Consider the following 21,590-nt stretch of genomic DNA (forward strand, 5'->3'; position numbering starts at 1 on the left):
AATAGCTAAAAATGCATTCACTTGCAAGTGACTTTAGGTAAATTATCCTTTCTGTGTTTCAGTTTACTCATATATAAAATGGGAATAATAGTAATATCTATTTCAAAGGGTTGTGGTAAAGATTACGAGAGTTACACTACATATAAATTGCTTATGGCCAGATGCAGTGGTTCACGTCGATAATCGTAGCACTTTGGAAGGCCGAGGCGGGTGGATCACCTGAGGTCGGGAGTTCGAGATCAGCCTGACCAACATGGAGAAACCCTGTCTCTACTTAAAAATACAAAATTAGCCAGGCACAGTGGTGCATGCCTGTAATCCCAGCTACTCAAGAAGCTGAGGCAGGAGACTCTCTTGAACCTGGGAGGTGGAGGTTGCAATGAGCTGAGATGGCGCCATTGCACTCCAGCCTAGGCAACAAGAGCAAAACTCCGTCTCATAAACAAATAAATAAATAAATAAATAAATAAATAAATAAAAATTAAATTAAAAAGTGCTTATAATTGTATTTGAAAAAATATATTTCCAGATAACTACTTACCACAGAGATACAATGAGCCATCAGGCATGTATTCTATATGGGAAGCTTGAGGAAATACATGTAATTGTAGTAAACAAAATAACAAATTATGTCATGTGAAAAAAAAACTATATTTACGTGAGATGATAAGACATAGCAATATTTAAGGGGAAAGTTTTCTATGTTGGAGATTGCGGCAGGAATTCCAGTTGCCTACCCAGCATTGATTTTCTCACTTTCCAACCAGAATCTAATTACATTCAGGTATCTGCTCTTCACAAAGACATGTGCTTCACCAAAAGTGATTCTATCCCCAGTTGTAGGTAATAAACTCTAATTTGGCTAAGTAAAGTATGGTAATTCCACTTATCTCATCAGTGATTGGTTTAGAAATGGGCATGTGACCCACATCTGGCCAATAACATGTGAGAGTTGGTCTTACGGGAACCTTTAGGGAAGTTTTCTCACTCTCAAAACGAGCCAGGAAAAGAGATGGTTTCTCTTTGTTCTCTTGATGACAATACATCTGAATGTTATGCCTGGAACCGCTGAAGCCATCTCTCTACCAGAGAGGGAGTCAGTCTGAGAGCAAAACCAACTCTCTTAGCATGGCGGTGCCAAGTGATGGCATGAACTTGGGTCCTTAACAGCCTGGCTGCACTGCGGAGGGCTCTAGGCTTACCCAACCTCCGGACTGCTTTTTGTATGAAGTAATACCTTTATTTCTTAAGTCAATTTGAGTTAGTATTTTCTATTACATGCTGTTCCAAAGCATTCAAGCTGATAGAATATCCTTTTAAAATAGACAATAAGGAATAAGTTATTATTTAATTAAACATATACTGTTCTCCTTTAAGAAAACCATATCATGGAGAAAGGGTGATATAATAACATTCCCTCTTTTCTTCTATAAGATGTCAAAATCCTAAGATAAAATTTTTTAAATGTCATTCTTCAATTTTTTTTTTTTTTTGCCAAGTCCTATACAATCTAAAAACATTCCTGTGGCAGTTTTCCAAAGTCATGTTGTACAGCAAAAGTTTCCATTTAAAGTATAAACTCCTTCCCCAAATGGGACACACTAAATTTAAGGAAAGCTGGCTGTTTAAAGTGCAAGACTACAAAATTTTCAGCACTATAATTGATCAAAATGAACAAAAAGATGCAAAAATAACCTTGCAAGTGTTAATACTTATAGGTAAGGAGAAGCCCAAATTGATTTCATAAACTAAGAAATATTAGCCAGGAAAAACACAGTATCAAAACAGACACCACAAATCAACATCCAACTCCTGTCTTTGAAAGAGGAAAGCAGAGTGGTGGGAAGTAAGTAAAGGCAATTCTGAAAATCTTCTGAACTCCTCTGATTTAGATTTTTTTTTCTCGAATGGAATATGGATATGCTACTAGAATATAAGCTCCTCAGGGCAGAGATTTTCATCTGAGTTGTTTACCAAAATCTCTCAGCATTTACAATAATGTTCAGTAAATATTCATTGAATTAATTAACACATACACTTTAATCTTGGCAGAATTAGGCCCCTGCATAGGGGTGTGAACAAGTTCAAACAAACAAATGCAGTTTTTTCCACATATCACTCATTCAGTACAAAGATAGAGTTGAAATTATCTTAAAGTATACATTGGTACTTTCTACTTGCCTGGTTGCTATAACACAATCATAAGATATTAAGTTGGTTTTGCAAGTAACTTAATGAGGTACATAATACTTAAACTTAATGAGACTATTCTTTATATATGATTTTAACCTTTTCCCCTAGTTAATTCACATTCCTCATTGTATTCATCTTTACACCAACGACCAAAAGTTGCTTGAAAATTAACTCTCCTATTTTTGAATCAAGAAAATGAGGCAAAATAGTTTGGTAATAAATATTAACTAATAAACAGTTAACTGTTGAATATCTATGGCACATAAGATATCAGAGTACCATGGCATGCATGTTAGTTGTTTGTCAGCAACAAAGCTGGATCAGAATTTGAAGTTATTGAATATTCACCTTCTTTTTTGACTATGTGTTGTTCTAAAGAGATTTCACATCAGCTACCAACTACATTCAGCTAATAGCAGCTACTTGATATGGTGTGTTGAGAAGGGTTAAGAACCTACATGGCTTCTCAGGGAAGAATATTTTGACTGATGATCAGTGTCTTCCAAGGATTGAGAGGGAGCAGAACGCATGCTGCATATTTGGCAGCATTTTATAGTCAAAAACAAAATGTTGCCTTCATAAAAACTAAATCTAACCTCAGGGAAAACAAAGGCAAAAAACAGAGGATCAGATCCCTGAATTCTTATGAAATAAATATAAAAGAACATCCAAATAAACTAGCAGTTAAAAAAGGCAACCAGAAATGATAGTTATGTTATCGTCCAGTATTGCATGTCATTTGTGTGGTAATCACTATACTAGGAATTAAAAGAAAAAAAAAAAAAAACAGATAGATAAAGGGATAGATAGCCCTTACCCTTGAGTTCAAAATGTGTAGTGGGTACAGGAACAACATGTAAAAGATGAATACAGAAACATGGAGAACAGAGAAGATGAGTGACTTCTTCTACTGTAGACACTTGGGCAAGGCATTAGGTCACTCAAAACTTGGGTCTGAAACATTTAGTTTGTCAATTGAGGGAGAAGGAAAGAGCATTCCAGGTAGGAGGAATAATATGCTACACACAAAGTCATGAAAAGGTTTGGCATGTCCAGGAAATATTGGCATGGCAGAGGCATCTACCGTGTGTGTGTGTGTGTGTGTGTGTGTGTGTGTGTGTGTGTCTATCTATTTGTGCATATGCACTGTAACATGGGAGACAAGAGAGGCAGGAGGTGAAGCCGTGATGAAGCTGGTAAGGACCAGATTGTGAAGGGATTTACTGCTGAGCTAAAGAATTTGAGTGTTATTCTGAAGACAGACTAACATGGGGAGCCAGCAGGGCTTATTGGGTGGTGAAACAAATCAATAACTCTCAGGGCACATGGGAAATAAACAGATGGAAGACAGGAGAAACCAGAAGCTGGGAGATCCATCCAAACTGATGATGAGGAGGGTAGAACTAAGATGGAGACAACAAGGATGGTTTAGAGGCCACAATGGAAAGATGTTGCTTTTATAGAACATCAGAAACATCTGTTAACTGACAAGTGAGAAGATGAGAGGGGGCATGAATAGATGCTGACATAATGATATTATATGGAGGAAAAGTCATTTTTTAAAGATCATGAAAGGAGAAGAAGTTTCCAGGATGAACCACAAAAACAGTAACTTAACTTCTGTCCTGGGCTCTTTATATTAAATCTCACCACAAACCCATTTTACAGGTAAGGAAACAAAAACCTGGAGAGATTAGCTTCCCACTCCCCACCCCCACCAAATCACACATTTGGTAAACGTAAGAATTTTGTATTGTTTTGAACATATTATGACTGGTGAGCAACCAGGAGAGGAAACCCAGCAGGAAGTTAGAAACATGAATCTGGAAATAGGAATGAGTGCTTGGGGCCAGAGGTATAGACATGGACCCAGTAGTCTGAAGCCACAGGAATAGCAGCTCAGCCAGAGTGAGAATAAAAAGAAACAATAGAGCCAGAAGGACCTTCCACATTAAGGGGCTAACAATGAGTGGGTCATTGAAAGAAACAGGAAATAGCTGAGAGAGACAAGAAAAACTAGACTGCAAGGTCCAAGTTCTAGAATCAGAGGTTAATCAAACCCTATGAAGATATGGAAAATATAAGGACTGAAGCAGGCTATGGAATTAGAAAATTAGAACTCTGAAGGAAATGATTCATAACCTTCAAAAACTCCTAAATACACAATTCTACACCATGACTATGGAAATTAGATTGAGTCAGCTATCACACTGCAGCAGAGGGAGAGACCAATGTATTCCTTTAGCAGAACAGTAAAAACCGAGCTAAAAGCAGCATGAATATAAAATGTCTACAAAGGAAATAGCTCTGAATCTAGAACATTTGAATTTTATATGAATTTTCAGTCATATTTTTTTCTGAACACTACCACTATGGCAGTGTGGCACAGTGACAATAACATCCATAAGGAGAATTATGTTTTCGTCCTGCATAATCAGAACCATGAGTACGTCACCACTCTTGTTTAGATCTCTGTTTCCATATGTATAAAATGATAATCTCTGAATTCCCCTCCAGTAATAAAAGTTATTTGATTCTATAGAAGAACTAAGACAATGTTAACCAGCTGACCCAAAACATATGAGACTTCATAAGGTAATTAAGAAGTCCCCCTCAAAAATGCATTTTAGCTACTATTTGAAATGGAATTTTTTTTCTCTTGCCATTTAAAAATACTGTTGTTAGACTTACCTAGAGATTTATTGCTGTTGAAGTAAAATGTTTTAAGAGTCATTTATTTGCTCTTGCCAGTTAGCTCATGTTGTGAACTTTCATTTTTAACACTTCTTTCTTTCTTGTTATATAATCGAGAAGCTGGCTTAATACCTAATGCCCAAAGGAAAGACTTCTGTTTCTCATGGATACCCCCACTCAATATTTCAATTTCAGTAATTTCACTGGCAAAAGAACACATACCAGAAGTTGCCAAAATTAATATGTTAAGTAACTAATATGTCAAGTGTATCTCTAATTTCAACTGGACAAGTCAACAACTGAATAGGAAAAATCAGAGTAGGGAAGAAAGAGAGAGACAAAAAATGGAAACAGTGATTTTTAACAAATAATACTATGCCTTTAAGAGTAGAAAGTGAAACAGCAAAAGAAAAAAACAAAACAAAATACCAATTATGAATTCATCACAATACAGACTGAAGTAACAAGCTAGTTTGGAATTACCCCTAAAACAAATTTAAAATAAAATGCAAAAGCATCGAACTTTCTCATCACTTTTTAAGGAAAAAAAAAAAAAGAAAGAAAAAAAAAGATCCCAGAGGCTCTGAACCAAACTGTTGGCAAAAACATACTTTATGGGCACTTTGCCCAAAAGATGATTTCTCCAAAACAAAACATCCACTATTCATCATGGAACCATTAATTCTATTCTTGTTATAAAAATCACATGACTTTCAAAACCAAATTGAAAACTAAAGGCCTAAATAATATCACAAAGCAAAAGCACATAATAATGAGAGGACAGCACAAAAATATATTTTGAAGTAATATTTTACATTTTTGAAAAGTCTACTCAATTTTTAAATATGATTTCACACTTATTTTCTAAAGTACTCAAGGGCTAGAAAACAAAGAATAAAGGGCTTTGCAGGAGGATTAACAGGATTTGAGGGAAGTCAATGGCAAATGTTGAAAATGTTGATCAAATTGTATGGTTTACCGGGCAATAAATTATTTTTCACCTTATTTCCTTTTAATGAAGATAAATTAGGGAGGTAGGTGATTGTAGGCTGAAGGAAGACATTCAAACAACTACCCAAATGGTGTCTTATTTGTTGCTACTTCTCTTTCAGTTGGGAGAAGCTTGGTCCACCTCAGCCTTGGGCCCATGCTTTTATATCTAGTGTTAACATTCATTCTGGATGGGTAGAAGGTTCTGCCCTCTTTCAGACAACAGTTACTGCTATGGTTTGAATGTATGTGTCCCTCCAAGATCCGCATGTTGGAATTTAAACCCCAAGGTGATGGTATTAAGAGGTGGAGCCTTTTGGAAAGTGATTATGTCATGATGGCTGTGCCCTCAAGAATACATTAGTGCTCTTATAACAGAAGTTTAAGGAACCCCCTAGTGCCTTTTGCCTTCTCCATTCCACCATGCGTGGACATAACATTCTGCCATATGAGAATTTAGCAAAAAGACACTATCTTGAAGAAAAGAGACAGCCTTCACCAGACACCAAATCTGCTGGTACTGTGCTCTTGGACTTCCTTATCAATTAATGATTCTATGGTATTTTGTTATAGCAATGGGAACAAACTAAGACAGTTACAGAGACACACACTTGCATTGAGTGTAAAAGGAGGGAAACTTACAGTCCTTTTAAGCAGAAACCAAGCAAGTTGCTAGACAGCTGGCTGGTACACCTGGAAGATGAGGGGGGTGGTGTGCGTGACAGTTGCAAAGGAAAAACCAGCAACAGCGAGACTTCTAAAGTCCATTATGCCAACCTTTGATCCATTTGAAGATGGCAGTGAACCACCTCAGAACTTTGTTTTGTTTTCTTTACAACTGGTCATGCCTGCTTTCAAGAAGCTTTGGCCCTCTCAGGGAGATTTCCCTGAGACAATTTCCCATGGGAAACCAAAAATGGGCCTTGACTAACATTCAGGGTCTTATTGTTTAGACTGAGTTTACAAAGCTGAAGAGGTTGATGCCCTGAAGTGTGAGAAACTGACCCCTCAAAATCAAAATAAGTTCTTGCAAGCAGCTGCCACATTGCTCAAAATTGAAATGTGGTTTGCTTACCGCATAGTGCCACTCTCCTTCTCCATGGAGAGCCCTTTGATACATCCCTCCTCCTCTCACTGCCTTAAGTGGCATGAGAAGGATAATTCGAGATAGGACAACATCTCCCTGCTCCCAAGGGGGATTAAAAGCCATACATCTATTGAATATTTTGAAGAATGTCGGGTAGGGAAAGGATTCCAACTTTTGTGGCTCTGTTGGATTCTAGCATGTGAGTTATCATCCTACTGGGTCCCATAGGGTGAGGATATGTCCAAATTTGAGTTGGGGCAGAGATCATGGTGGGGAAGGGAAGTTACCATAACCTGAGGGTTGAGCCCTCTGTTGTTTTAACATATTGTTGTTTTGGCTTCCACTGCTGAAAGTGTAAGTGGTGTTGATGTTTTACATGCCTATACTGTGAATGCTTGCAAGTACCAAAAGGGATTTTAGTGATTGGAAACAGCCAGATGTAGAGAGGTGCTAATACTTCTGCAGTCCCACATCTTCAATGATTCCTTTGAATTACACATCTCCGTGACTCTAATGTTGCCAATGGGAGCCTCTGGCAAAGGAAGGTGGCCTCCACTTGGAGGTGCCCCTTAGAATTTGGGCTTCACCTCCTTAACACAGCTACCAGCAGATAGGCCTCTTTTGAAAAGCAGCTATTAGTTTACTATTGGGTGGGTTCTTGTTGAAACTGAGCACCTGACCCCCAGGGGAACTGTAACTCTTTGGTTGATATTTCAGTTTTGGCAAGATCAACTCAGACTCCATGACTAACAAAGTGAAAAGGGTCCAAAAAGCTCACTTGTCAAATAGAAATGGTAAATCAAGAACACAGCCAGCCTGGCCTTGGTGACATCTAGGTGCTACATGAAAAGATGCAGCTTTTCTATTCCACCAATAGCAAGATGCTGGCTCAACGGAGCCCCTGATTCATAGAGGTTCCCCATAATCACTTCGCCTGCTTCACCAATGGTTCAGCTAAGCTGAAATCTGCTGGTGTCCACTGGGTGGCTTTAACTGCTCAGTCTCAGGCAGGGCCAACTATTCAGAACTGAAAATAGGCACAGTCATCACTGCACTTAGTGGGCAGAACTCAAGGCTGTTCTCATAGCTCTGGCAAATAATACCCTTGATGAACCTTATTATATTTTTACTGACTCTTGAGTTGTTGCCATGGCCTGATATATTTTGGACTGTCACTAGGAAAACTACAGACTGGCAGATTTTAAAACACTCCTCTTTGGCTCTACAAACTAATAAAACAAATAGTGGCTGCTGATTGAATCATCTGGGTCACTCATGGACATGGATGGACCCATTCTGTGTTGAAACTGCCTGTAGTCAAGTTATCAATTGGGCCTGAACTGCCTAGATTGCGACCCTTGCTTACCTAAACCACCATCATAGCAGATATGGCAATATATCAACCATCACATTGGGCAAAAAGTAAAAAGTCCTGTGTTTTTGATGCATAGGCTGCAATTGCATGCCAGAATTTTGATTCCTGCTAAAAGCTGACCTGGTTGTCTTGCAATGAGGGCAGCCACACAGCATGGGTCACTGACATTGACTATATCTGTTTCTGACACATTAATCCCATCTGCTCTGTGACCTCTCCTAGGGGTTGTAAAGGCTGCCTTACTGAAATTAACACTTTTTCAGGTTGTGTATTGGTGTTCCAGTCTCATAAGTTTACTCTGAGCACAACATTGTGGCCCATGAAACTAATCTGTTGTATTTCTGACTTTATGAGCCACTTGGTATCTGACAACAATGTGCCTTTTATTGCAAAACAATTCAACAATCGGCTACTGGTCGGATATGATGGACCTTTTATACTTACTATAATTCTCAAAGACCTAGAATTGTTGAACGTTGGGGCGTTCTCCTCAAAAATTGACTCAAGAAATGTCACGTCTGGCTGTACCTCCCACACTTTCTTCTGATTCACATGCCTTAGTAAGGCAGTTTGGTCAGTAAATGCAGGTGTTCCCAGAAAGAGATCATCTCCTTTCAATGATATCCCAGATAAGGGTCAGAAGGAAAGTGCTGGGAGCTACTCTGAAAATCTGAGATTCCACTTGATCATTACTGGGCATGATGATGCTTTTTTACCTAATGGGTAGCCCTAGGGAAAAGTCCTTCTTTTCCCTAATGGTAGCTGGTACTAGTAGATGGGGCTGGCCTGGTTGATATACCTTCTGGGAGGCTGCTTAGTAAAAAAGAGGCAGGATATTTAAACTTAATTCTGGTTAACAGATATGGATTTACTTGTTGCACTGACAAGATCTTAGATAAAAAAGCTAATGGCTAATTGGTTGAGTACATTACTCACCAAGTGCCCGTATGTGGTCCACGTGGGCCAAAGTAGGGTGGCATAATGGGTCTCTTGTATATTTTTTAAATGCTTTAGTCCCTTTTGTATCTAGTCCTTCTGGAGGAAAGCTTTGAATTAGCAATGATTGGAAAAAAGATGAGGTTATAGCTTCTGAAATGGGACACAAAAGTACAATTGTAGGGAAAGCAACAATTCTAGGACCTGAGAACACTCTAGTAGCTACACAGAAGGGAGGAACTTTAATGATGGCTATCTTCCAAAACAACCCCTGGAGCTTTCATTGCAAAGGAAAACAACATGATGTTGTTCTCCCAAACTGTTGCCAGCACCTTGAATTTAAAGTTGAAATTAAATTTGACTGCTAGGCCTGCCATACCTCAACAGAGGAATCACTAGTTAATCGCTATTCTCCTTTACCTCACTGAGAAGTTTATGGAAACAGCAAGAGAGCCCCAGCTCCTATACCACAGCTGGGTGTGTTTGTGTGAGTGTACACAGACACAGACACACACACACACAAACATGAACCCACCTACCAATACCCCCAGGTATCTTCCCCATTTCTCATAGAACGAATAGTTGTCACTGTTCATTCTATAGTATGGACAGATGGCACCCAGCTACCCAGCTGGTGGTACAAACAGCACAGGAGTGCCCCGGGCATCCCCTGCATAAACCAAGAACTAGACTTAATTGTTTTAACTGAACTTGGAACTCAGGCTTACCAGATGGCCAGAAGACCACACTGAGGACAAGGTCACTTGTTCCTGTGACTGATGTTGGTCCTGTTTGAGGTGGCCTAATAAGTGTTAACTTGTCTCTAGAAAACATGGTGACTTTGACCTTTTGTAAGAGACTTTGGCATTTAAGGAAATACCACAAATCATTCCTGTAGACTTCAGGTGACTGCAGGGATCTCTCCAAAATGAGGCTTACCTTGGTTATTCAGGAAAACTTTCTGGAGAGAAAACTGATTTTCTATTTAAGTACAGTCTGAGGGCCCATGATCCCTATATTGGGAATAACTATGAGAATAATTAGAAAAGTTGATATGAAGTTTGTGCCAGTCTTTAGCTAAAATGATTAATGATACCATCTTGGCCCTGGAAGCATTCAGGTCCACCTCAATTCACTGGCTATGGATGCTGTGAATGGCAACATTGTCCTAGACTTCCTCCTTGCAGGCCAAAGTGGAATCTGTGTACTTGCTCATACATCCTACAATGCTGGGACTAATGCTTTGGACAAAGCAGGAGGGTCAATACAGAGACTTAAGGAGGAGGACAGCTGGTCTCCTAATGCACACCTTTAATCATGGGATTTGTTTGGCTGGATGGGGCCAGGAACCTGGGAGGCACAGTTGAGGTTAGTACTTCAGCTTGGCCTCATTCTAGTACTTGCATTCTTATTCATGGTTGTATTAATTCAATGCTACATGAAACAAATTGATTTCATTGCAGCTAAATGGCAGAATTGAACAAATGTGAAAAAGAACACATGCATGGGTCTATATCTTACCTTCAGTATAGGAATATGCTTAGTCTTCCCTTCAGAAATGTTTACATGTGTACACTTAGGGTGTAAGTGTACACATGTAAACATTTCTTAAGGGAAACAGAATTATAATATACCAAACGGCCTATCTGTTCTAAGTACAGTTCTAGCTCTTCATGTGTTAAAATTACTCAAAGGCTGGTGAATCGTCTGTCTTGAGTGATCATGAAATCTGAATTTTCTTGAAATGTTTACATCAAATGTGTCCAATTTTGTGGTTTCCCTGGGCCACATTGGAAGAATTGGCTTGAGTCACACAAAAAATACTAACACTAACAATAGCTGATGACCTAAAAAAAAAAAAAAAAAAAAAGGCAAAAAAAGTCTCGATGTTTTAAGAAAGTTTATGAATCTGTGTTCATTCAAAGCTGTCATGGCCCACATGTGACCTGTGGGCTGCAGGGTGGACAATCTTGGTTTATATGCTTTTGGTATTTTCTTGAAATATTTGGTAATTTGTAATTACATGGCTTTGCTAATTCTGTGCTCTTGTCATATGTCAAGAAATTTTTTTCATCTAATGAACACAGTGTTTAAATATGTTCTTGGTAATAATATCTGAACATTTTACTTTACATACCAAAGTACCACACATGCTCAATTATAACCAGTCTGCCTCCTATTTTGTTCTCAGTTCATTTTGTTATACTTCAATTGAACTATCCAATTTCCTATAAACAATGTATTTAATTTCCTTACTACTGATGGTCGTTGCCTATTCAGTTTTCAGCTGAGAAAAAATTCTATCAATAAACATTTTACTTCTCTTTAAGGATTATAAAGTAATAAAGCCTGTTATAAAACTTCAAGCAGAAGAACTAGGTAATAAGAAATCAAAGTCCCCCTTCACTCACATCCTAATCTGTCTCTCTCCTCCTTTGCAAAATTCCAGTTCCCCCAACACATAAATGTAATTTATTGTGATACTGATTTATGCTTTCTTCTTGCTGCAATTTCTCCTCACTTATGTAAGAAAGTATCAAGGCTACTTCAACTTCCTGGCCTTAGGAAATGTTTATATGTGCAAAGCAACAGAAAATTTTGGGGTGGGGGGCATGCAGAGAATGGTCGAGTGGTTTCTTAGGAGAATAAAATCTTAAACTCCAGGGTCCCCAGCCTTAGCAATGATTTGTCAGGCTCAAATACTTGGCTTTAAGAGACCACACATATGTGGGCAATCACCATCTCACGGTGAATGAGGAGTAGATAATTGAAGGTCTTCTCTGAATATATTGCCCCTGTGCAAGGGGCCCAAACCTTGCATGATTTAGAATGGAGAGTTCATAACTAAGACTAAATATCCTATCAGCTGATTAGATGGAGAACCAGGATTGAAGATTATAGAAAATATTTTGATATAACTTCCACATAACTCAGTCTGTGAAGATTTACAACCATCAGACACACACACACACCCCAACCCTGGCAAAACATTACTAACAATACTTGTATCTGTTTAAGTTTTCATTTTGTTAAAGACTTACAGAACAAGCATTCATTAAAAAATCTGGATTTATTTCCTTTAAATTATACTATATTTGGTATATACACTGAATATATGTCACAGGCATGGTATTTATGACACATGCATAAAACATGCATGCTACTCTTAAGGCAAAATACATCCGTGAGGATTTTAAACATGAGTGGCATAGAATATGGTCAACATAAAACATTCAATATTTCAAGGTGAAGGTCATTAAAAGTTTTAGAAAATTAAAGCGCTGCATGAGCTGAGTCTTCTCTGAAGGGATTTTATTAAATTCTCAGTCTCAGAGGAATGAAGAGACTTCTACTTTTGACCAGTATGATCAAGACGGAATAATGGGTTCCAAATTAATTCTACCTCAAACAACTAGAAAGCTGTACTACACGTATGTTTTTACATATTGTACTCTGGCAGCACAGGACAGTCATTCCTTAAGATGGGAAGACAAATGAGGTGAGCTTTAAGGAATGCCCCAGCTTACTGTCTGAATCAGAGTTTCCAGACTGCAGCCTGGGGAGGGAGATCTAGCTGGGGCCATGAGGATACTGAGCTGGGAGTCCACTGAGGTCAAGAGCTTAGAGTTCACAAGAGTACAGTACTGCACCCAGAGTGCCAGGTATCTGCAGAGGCACCCCCGCAATTCTTCAGTAGAGTACTAGTCATCAGATGTGTGCGAGGAAACCATGAACCTCCTGAAAGAGGAGCAATAGGTGGGGCTCACATGAGGATGAGAAGTTTGTGTTCCCACTAGCTGTAGTGTAAAAACCTCACAATCCAGACAGTATCATATAGAGTATGCCAAAATGTATTGCTTGAGTAGTGTGGCAACATTAGTCCTGGATAAACACTGCTCTGCTACCACCAGGAAGTGACAAAAGAAAACCTGAAAGGATAAAACTGTTTTTAATACTTTTCAATAATTGTATTCCATGACAAAACTTGTGAATATTTACAGAAATGCAAAAATACCAAGTACTTAACAAGACAGAGCTCACATGTCTAGAATCCAATCAAAAGGGACCATTATTATAAAGGGACCAACAAAATACTACCCTTAATGAGAATAAAAATATACAAACTCAAAAATGACACTCAGAAAATATTAAAAATTGCTACAATTATATGTCATATATTCAAAAAGGCAGAGATTAAGCCTATTATATAGAAAAATGTAAGAAATAAAAAAACTAGAGATGAACACTCTCTGATATGAAAAATAAAGTGCATTTTAGAATAAAAGATCAATGAACTTCATGAAGTATTTCAGACAGAAGGAAAATGACACCATATGGAAATTTAAAGCTGTATCATGGAATGAAGAGCATTAGAAAAGGAAAATGTAAGGGTAATATAAAAAAGTTTTAAATCTTTTTAAAGGATCATTTAGCTTCCGGCTGTGATGTAGTAACAGGGACTCTTCTTCTTTCACCTGGAACAAATAAATAAACACACACATAGCAAAATAATGGAAAAAATGTCTTTTCAAAAGTAGTGGACATTAGGTAGTAAAGGACAGTGAACCCTCAGAGATGGGAAACAAACAGAGTGAGCTTTATGACTACTCTGGCTTACTGACTTCAGTGAGTTCCCAGTCCACAGTACAGGGAGGGAAAAGTCATGCAAAGCTTGCAACCCCCTGAGGTGAGATGCAGTTATGAATCTGAGTAGATCAGGCTGGCTACAGTCGATACAGCAGGGTATCAGAGACAAGTGAACTGCATAGAGAGAGAAGTCCTGAGATCCAGAGACATCTATCTTGAGTATTAAGTAGACTACTGATCACCATGGGTGTGAGTAAACACCCTCAGGCCAGGGAAAGAACCACCCACAAAGATCAGAGGGCACTCCAAGCAAAAGACACGTGAAAAATTATACCAAGACACGCAATAATCAAGTTGGTCAAAATCAGTGATCAACAGAGACTACTAAAAACAGCAAGACTAAAAAGATACAACAGATACAGAAGAACAGAGATAAAAAATGACAGAAAATTTATTATCTGAAATAATTCAAGTAAGAAGATAGGAAAACAACATGTTTAAAACACTGAGAAAATACATTTACCTGGAATTCTACATTCAGTGAAAACACCTTTCAAAAACAAGTGTAAAATACAGACTTCATCAGACACAAAAGCTGAAATTTATCACCAGATTTGCACTCCAAGAAATATTAAAGAATGTACTTCAGTCACAATGAAAATACCAGAAAAAAATACAGGTCTACACAAAAAATTGAGGAGCACCAGAAATGGTATCTCCCTGGGTAGATAGGTAAGATTTTTTCTCATTATGTAATTCACTTTAAAGAAAAATTGCCTGGGCGACATGCAGTGGCTTAGGCCTGTAATCCAAGCACTTTGGGAGGCCAAGGTGGGCAGATCACTTGAGGTCAGGAGTTTGAGACCAGCCTGGCCAACATGGTGAAAACCTGTCTCTATTACAAATACAAAAACTAGCTGGGCATATTGGCAGGTGCATGTAATCCCAGACACTTGGGAGGCTGAGGTATGAAAAAAATCTCTTGAACCCAGGAGGTGGAGTTGTAGTGAGCAGAGATCGCGCCACTGTACTCCAGCAGCCTAGGTAACAAAGAAAGACTCCATCTCAAAAAAAAAAAAAAAAGAAAGAAAAATTACTGGTTTAAATAAAGTAATATGAGGTTGATGGTACATGCAACTTATATTTATAAGCAAAATAAAAATAGCATACAGGCTGGGAAGGGAAATATGAAAAGTTATTATAATAAACGTGAAGTGGTATAATATTGCTGTAAGAAGATAAAAAGTTATAGTATACAGAAATCTCTGGGCCCAGATGATTTCAGGAAAGAAATCTACCACACAGTTAAGGAAAAGTTAATAGGAATACTATATAATTTCTCTCAGAAAACAGAAGAGGAGAAAATACTACCCAATTTATTTTATGAAGCTAATATTGTCCTGATATCAAAATCAGACAAAGATAGTACAAAACAAGCAAAAACTACAGACCAAAATCTTTCATGAACATAGACACAAACATCCTTAACAAAGTATTAGTGAATACAATTCAGCAATATATAAAAAGAATTATACAATATAACCAAGGGAGTTTATTTCAGGAATGCAAAGCTGACTCAATATACCAAAATTAAGCAGGACAGTAACAGACTGAAGAAGAAAAATCACAAATACATTGTTAAAAAAAAATCATTTGACAAAATTCAACAGCCATTCATCGTAACAACTCTCAGAAAAGCAGGAACAGAGAGGAACATCATCAATTTGATAATGGACATCTATTAAAACACTACAGCTAACATATTTAATGATGTAAGACTGAATGCTTTCTCCTAAGGCTGGGAACAAGACGAGGATGTCTGCTTTCAACACTCTTGTTCAGCATAGTACTAGAAGTTCTAGCCAGTGTAATAAGCAAATGAAAGAAAAGAAAAGGCATATATTTGGAAAGGCAGAAATAACACCGTTTCAGTTTGTAGATGACATAACACTCTTTGCAGACACTCCTAAAAATCTACAGAAAAACTCCTAAATTTAACAAATGAGCTCTATAAGATCAAGACCAACATATAAAAATTGTGATTCAATATGCTAGCAAAGGACACTTGGAAAATGAAAACAACACAAACCACTTATAATCAATCAAAAAATAAAACACGCATATAAATCTAACAAAATAGGTACAGAACTTGTATGGAGAAAGCCTCAAAAACGCTGATAAAAGAAATCAAGTATCTAAATAAGTGGAGTAACATATCATGTTTGTGGATTGGAGGATTCAACATAGTAAGGATGCAAATTCTCCCCAAATTGATACACAGGTTTAAAATAATTCCTATCAAAACCTCAGCAAGAATTTTTTTTTTTTTTTTTGCAGATACAGACAAGGTTGTTTTAAAATTTATGTGGAAAGGAAAGGAACAAAAATAGTCAAAAGCAATCTTGGAAAAAAAAAAAAAACTGAGAGGACTTACTCTACCTGATTTCAAGACTTAAAGTAATGAAGACTATGTGATGCTGGTTGAAGGATGGATACATAAATCAATGGAATGGAAGACAGAACCCAGAAACAGACCCACAAAGGCAAGATCTAGCTGAATTGTGACAAAGGTGAAAAAATATTTCCATGGAGGATAGTTGTTTCACCAAACAGTGCTGAGACACTGTTAATCAGTATATAAAAATTAACATATTCATTTAGAAAATGTAAATTAAGCCACAATATATTACTACCATATACTTACTGAATGGATAAAATTAAAGGAGTCATAATGAGTGTTGGCAAGGATCTGGGGCAGTAATACTCTCATACACTGCTGCTAGAATGTAAAATGGCACAACTATTTTCTCAAAGAGTTGGCTATTTCTTGGAAGGTTATATGTATGCCTGAAATATAACCCAGCCATTCTACTCCTACTTATTTACCAAAGAAAAATAACATAGGTCGATGCAGAGATTTTTACACAAATATTCATAGCAGCTTTATTTATAACAGCCTCACACTGGAAGCAATTTAAGTATCTGTCAGCGGTGAATGTACAAACAAATAGTGATACATCCACACAATGGAGTATCACTGGGCAATAAAATAGATGAACTATTGATGTACACAACATGGAAAAATCTCAGGATAATTTTGTTGAATGAAAACAGGCAGGTATTGTATGATTCTATTTATAAAATAGGGACAATGTATATTTTATTAAACAGTTGTGAGGCTCAAATAAGATTATGTATGCATGAGAACCAACTAACATATGAAAATGTTATTATTTATAGTATTTTCATTGAAGTAATACAATTTCATTTTTCAGTCATCTAACAATGTATTTCGGGAACCAGATCATGACTCTCCTTATGGTTAATTTTTATTGAGTGTTTATTACGTATTTGCTATTTATTTAAATCTCAACAAAAATCCAATGGGATAAGTACTATTATTATCATTTTACAGATGAAATTGAGACCTAAAGCAGAGCAGCAATTTGGGTTAACAGAAATAGAGCTCCACTGAGAATTAGGAGACCTGAATTTCTTGTCTTGACCCGAAGGCTGTGGGAAAGTCTTTAACCCCTCTATTGCTATTATTAAATACCAGTAACAAGTTCTCAGCTTACTTCACAAAGCTCTTGTGATGATCAAATAAGATAATGTGAAACCGGTTTATAAACATAGAGTATTAATGTTATTCTGTGGAAATTACATAAACACAAATATCTTTGGAAAGATAATTTAAATAAAGTTGGAGAAAAGATAAAATAACACTATGCTAAGCCCTTTCATGTTTTTTCATTGTCCTTATTTATATTAGTTTAGAATACTTTATTTCAAAAATTTAAAGGTTTAAATACTTAAAAGGTTTCCAAATATTTACAGAATTGTCTGAAAAATTATGCACAGATGTTTGTCTATTGTTTTTCATTAGTAAGATTAGCTACTCTCTACAGTGATAAGCATTTTAATAATAATAAGTCAGGAAATTGTTATTTCTTAATATTTTAATTATCATTATAATTTGGCAGTAAAAATCACTTTTCACAAAGACATTACATGTATATTAACAAAACACTCTTGATTCATTCATTGTTGTTTTTCCATTTCTCTTGGCAGTTTTGTAAGAATCCATAATTTCAATTTGTCTAACTCAGGTTTGCTTAGCTCATGGTAAACATCTGGAAAACTATGAAACTTCGTGGTCACTCCTAGAGATTTTAACATTGCGTTTGTCTCTTCTGCCCAAGAATGAAGAACTAACTCATCTGCAGTACCATGACACTGAAATAATTCAGGAAGTACATCATTATTCTTCTGAAGAGCCTAGAGAGAAAGATATAAAGACAGAAAAGTTTAAGAAATTCCATTTAAGATCATTCTTAGAAATCAGAGAGAGCAGGAAAATTCCACTTTTACCAAGGCTTCAATAACTAATGGGAAAAAAAAGACAGAGGGAGTGCTGTCTGAGGTATACATTGGTGGGCCAGGCCTGGGGACTTAGCTGGTTCCTGACACCATTCAATTTTGTAACTGTGTGTCACTTATTCTATAGAGGACATCTCAAAAATGGCCAAAGCATTTCCTGAAGAAACTGAGTGACTTGGGCAGACAGACCTCTTCACAGTGTGGAAGGAGGGAGGAGTACAGAGCTAAGGTACAATTAAGGGGACAATTACATTTCAGTTCTCTATTCTGTATCTGCTTTATCATTTCCACTTCTGGTACTGAAGCTGTAATATTATAATTGAAGCTGCATCAAATTCACAGATGAGGATATTGCTGCATAATAAGTATGAGCTATGTAATTGATTTTTGTTTTGATTATGTTCATGATGCAATAAGCAAACCCAGCTATAACTATCATGCAGTTTTAATATGTATAAAATTCACATATATGCTCCCCCACAACCACAGCCATAATTATCCTTTCCTCCTTGACACTTTGCTTAACAATATTTCTTGTACAGGGGATTTCCAAAACATTAATGATCAGCTGGAATTTAATCACTATGACTCATTTGGCCATGAATTCCAGGAATGCTCAATTCATATCAACTGTGTGTGTTTTACAGTTTTATTACCGATTTTGATTTAGTTTCAACATGTATATATTTCATCTTTTTAAAAAAAATCTAGAACTTACCTGGTAAACAGCAGATGCTTTATTCAGAAAACTAGAAAGAGCAAACACTCCTGCAACATCTTGATGATTTCTATATGCTAAATGCATTGCCATGCATCCTCCCATAGAGAATCCTCCTAAAAGCAAAAACACACTTACAGAAAAAGGAGAATACATAAAATAATAATTTAGGATATGATATATAACAATTTTCCATATTTTTAAAATATTTGGAGACCTTGAAAGAGAATGCTAAAAACAAATTTTGCCTACTGTAAGTTCCATAGACAAAAGCCTGAGATGCGTAAATAACCCTGTTCCCTTTATGTCACCACTGGTATCACTACCGGTAAAGAGAGCTGTGCTCTACAAGGAGCTAGGATTACACAAATAGATCATGTTCACCAAGTAAAATATCTATCGTAATTCAAAATGAGTCATATTACAAGCATTACTTAAATTCTCAATATCTACTTATATTTTGTTTATACCTACAGAAACCCTCACACTGAAACTACAATTAATAATTTGCACCTTTCTGTCTTACTTGCTAAGCTATGAGCTCCATGAGGTGTTATATTTCTGGTGTCTGCTATATAACAGATGGTTAGAGAATTTTGAATTAAGAAGAATGATAAAAAAAATTTGAGGAGTTAGTTAACACATTTTTGGATTACAATATTATTTTGGAAACTAACTTATGGTGGTATAATAAAAATGAAACATGTATGCCTATATGTAGTTTTTAAAACCAAAGTTTGAAAAAAAACAGTAGTCAAACTGTTATTGTCTCTTTAATGTACCAACTCTATGCCAGTCACTGGACATATGTAGATTAAAATACACAGACCTTCCTGTTCAGGGGAACTTTGATGAGGAAACACATCCAACACAGAATATGGAGATAGGTGTATGAGGTGATGGCAGCAGACAGAATGGTGATTCCAGGCCTGACAAGTCAGTGACTCAGTGTAACATTCCTAAGCTTGAGAGAAAGCTAAATGACATCTCATTATGTTTCATGAGAAAATATAGAATGTTAATCATGTAGCCACACACTCATAGAAACACAAAAATATACTTTGATTTGAATTCAAATCTCCTAATTTCGAGTCTGCTGCTTTATTTCACTTAACAAACTGTAAAGCTGAGCTCTTAAGAGATCATAAATTTGAATTTACTATAATAATCTTTTATTCATGGAGGGAACTGAGGCCCAAGATTAGGTACACATTATTTTGGATATAAAGCTATTAATAGTAATTTCGGAATTCAGATCTTTTGCAACAGAGTTTAATATACTTTCTACCATCCCCTGATATTTGTTAAAATAGGACTATTTTATCTGGAATAGGCAGGTAATATTATTTTGGACTCAGAACACAAATACCGGAGAGAGGATTACCAGTCTGGCAAAGTTTAGATTTTTTAAAAAGGCACACTAAGTAAATAATGAATAAAAGTTATCTGCGATTTTCAACATACCAGCAAGAAATAATAAGGTCTCATCGTAGCAGTAGCTCACCATGGACAAGAGCCACCTGAAAGGCACTTTCAAAATACCCCCAATAACTCCAGATGCAGATACATCTAATTAGAAGTTCATAAATGAGCTTGGTGGGGGAGAAAAAAGTGTAAGCATCTTAACACTGTATGTAAAATTTGCAAATGTACATTAGATTCTCCAAAAGGTTAAAAGCCACTGGGCTACATTATCCATGAATTTGTGCATTAAATCTTTGACATGTCCCATTTAGATATGAACAGCTTATGTAAATACACAAAATTAGTATTTCTGGTAAACATTTATTCTAAGTACACAGAAAGAATTCTCAACTCTTACTGGTTTTTGCCACAATTCTAGTTATAGATTTCTCTCTGCTTATGAAGTTTTCTCTGTAATAACATCATAAGGGTTGTAAAGCCAAGACATTTTGAAATAAAATTCTTATCGATTTAATTTATTGAGTATAAATTATTTAGATTTTGAAACCCTTAAGAGTAACAAACAGCTTTTCTTCAATAATCAAATTTTCATTGAGTGCCTATGATTAGTTGAACAAAGTGTGTCTGTGGTGCACACATACTAATGAGTCAGTTTCAACTTTACATGCCCAGTGGTGAGTATAGTGCTTTGCACATAGCAGTAACTCAATAACAATTTAACTGAATTTTTACAAACCATGTTATGGGTTTCTAATGAAAGCAGTAAAAAACTTACAAATATCTCTTAAGCTTATCAGAGAGACAACATTAAGGAAACTTTAGTTCTAGTCCTGCCTGTGATACTCCCTAGCTGAATATCTTTGTGTAAATTATTTAAAATGCTGGATTTCATTTATAATAAAACAAGACAGATGGACTAATCTTTAGAGTTTCCATCAACCTTTTAAATACAAATACTTAATCAGTTATAAAAACTAAAATTGTGAGCTTTAAAAATGTACAGTTACTGTAAATACAGAAATCTACATTCAGCTTAAGAATCCTTATCTGTCAAAACACAATTATAGCTTTCCTAAAAGTTCACAGAATAAATCTTAGCAAATACTCACTTCCTTCATCTCTTCCAATCTCCCCTTCTGTTCTTTATAGCCCATTTACTTACAAAGGAATTTCGGGTTGCTTAAAATCAAATACACTGTTAACAA

At 36.4% G+C, this 21,590-nt stretch overlaps 1 protein-coding gene and 1 long non-coding RNA gene across 5 annotated transcripts in view; one reads left to right on the forward strand and one right to left on the reverse strand.

Annotated features, from left to right (window-relative positions):
- Positions 1-3,675: 3,675 nt before the first annotated feature.
- LOC105544783 lies at positions 3,676-6,924 on the forward strand. Its single transcript, XR_001006818.1, has 2 exons — positions 3,676-3,861; positions 6,000-6,924. It is a non-coding gene; the product is annotated as an uncharacterized LOC105544783 (long non-coding RNA).
- Positions 6,925-16,782: 9,858 nt separating this feature from the next.
- The window catches only part of LYPLAL1 (lysophospholipase-like 1), a 42,975-nt gene continuing 38,167 nt past the window's right edge, over positions 16,783-21,590 (reverse strand). For 3 of the 4 annotated variants that reach the window (XM_011987368.1, XM_011987367.1, XM_011987369.1), the window contains exons 4-5: positions 18,961-19,076; positions 16,783-18,140 (exon numbers count right to left, since the gene is read on the reverse strand). In XM_011987368.1, the coding sequence (XP_011842758.1) occupies positions 17,904-18,140; positions 18,961-19,076 (353 nt within the window). In that variant the 3' untranslated portion in view covers positions 16,783-17,903. Of the gene's footprint in view, positions 18,141-18,960; positions 19,094-21,590 lie in introns of all 4 variants that reach the window. The other variant, XM_011987370.1, reaches the window with a different exon arrangement.

The sequence above is a fragment of the Mandrillus leucophaeus genome, unplaced genomic scaffold (assembly GCF_000951045.1).
Source record: "Mandrillus leucophaeus isolate KB7577 unplaced genomic scaffold, Mleu.le_1.0 Scaffold309, whole genome shotgun sequence".
NCBI classification, from domain to species: Eukaryota; Metazoa; Chordata; class Mammalia; order Primates; family Cercopithecidae; genus Mandrillus; species Mandrillus leucophaeus.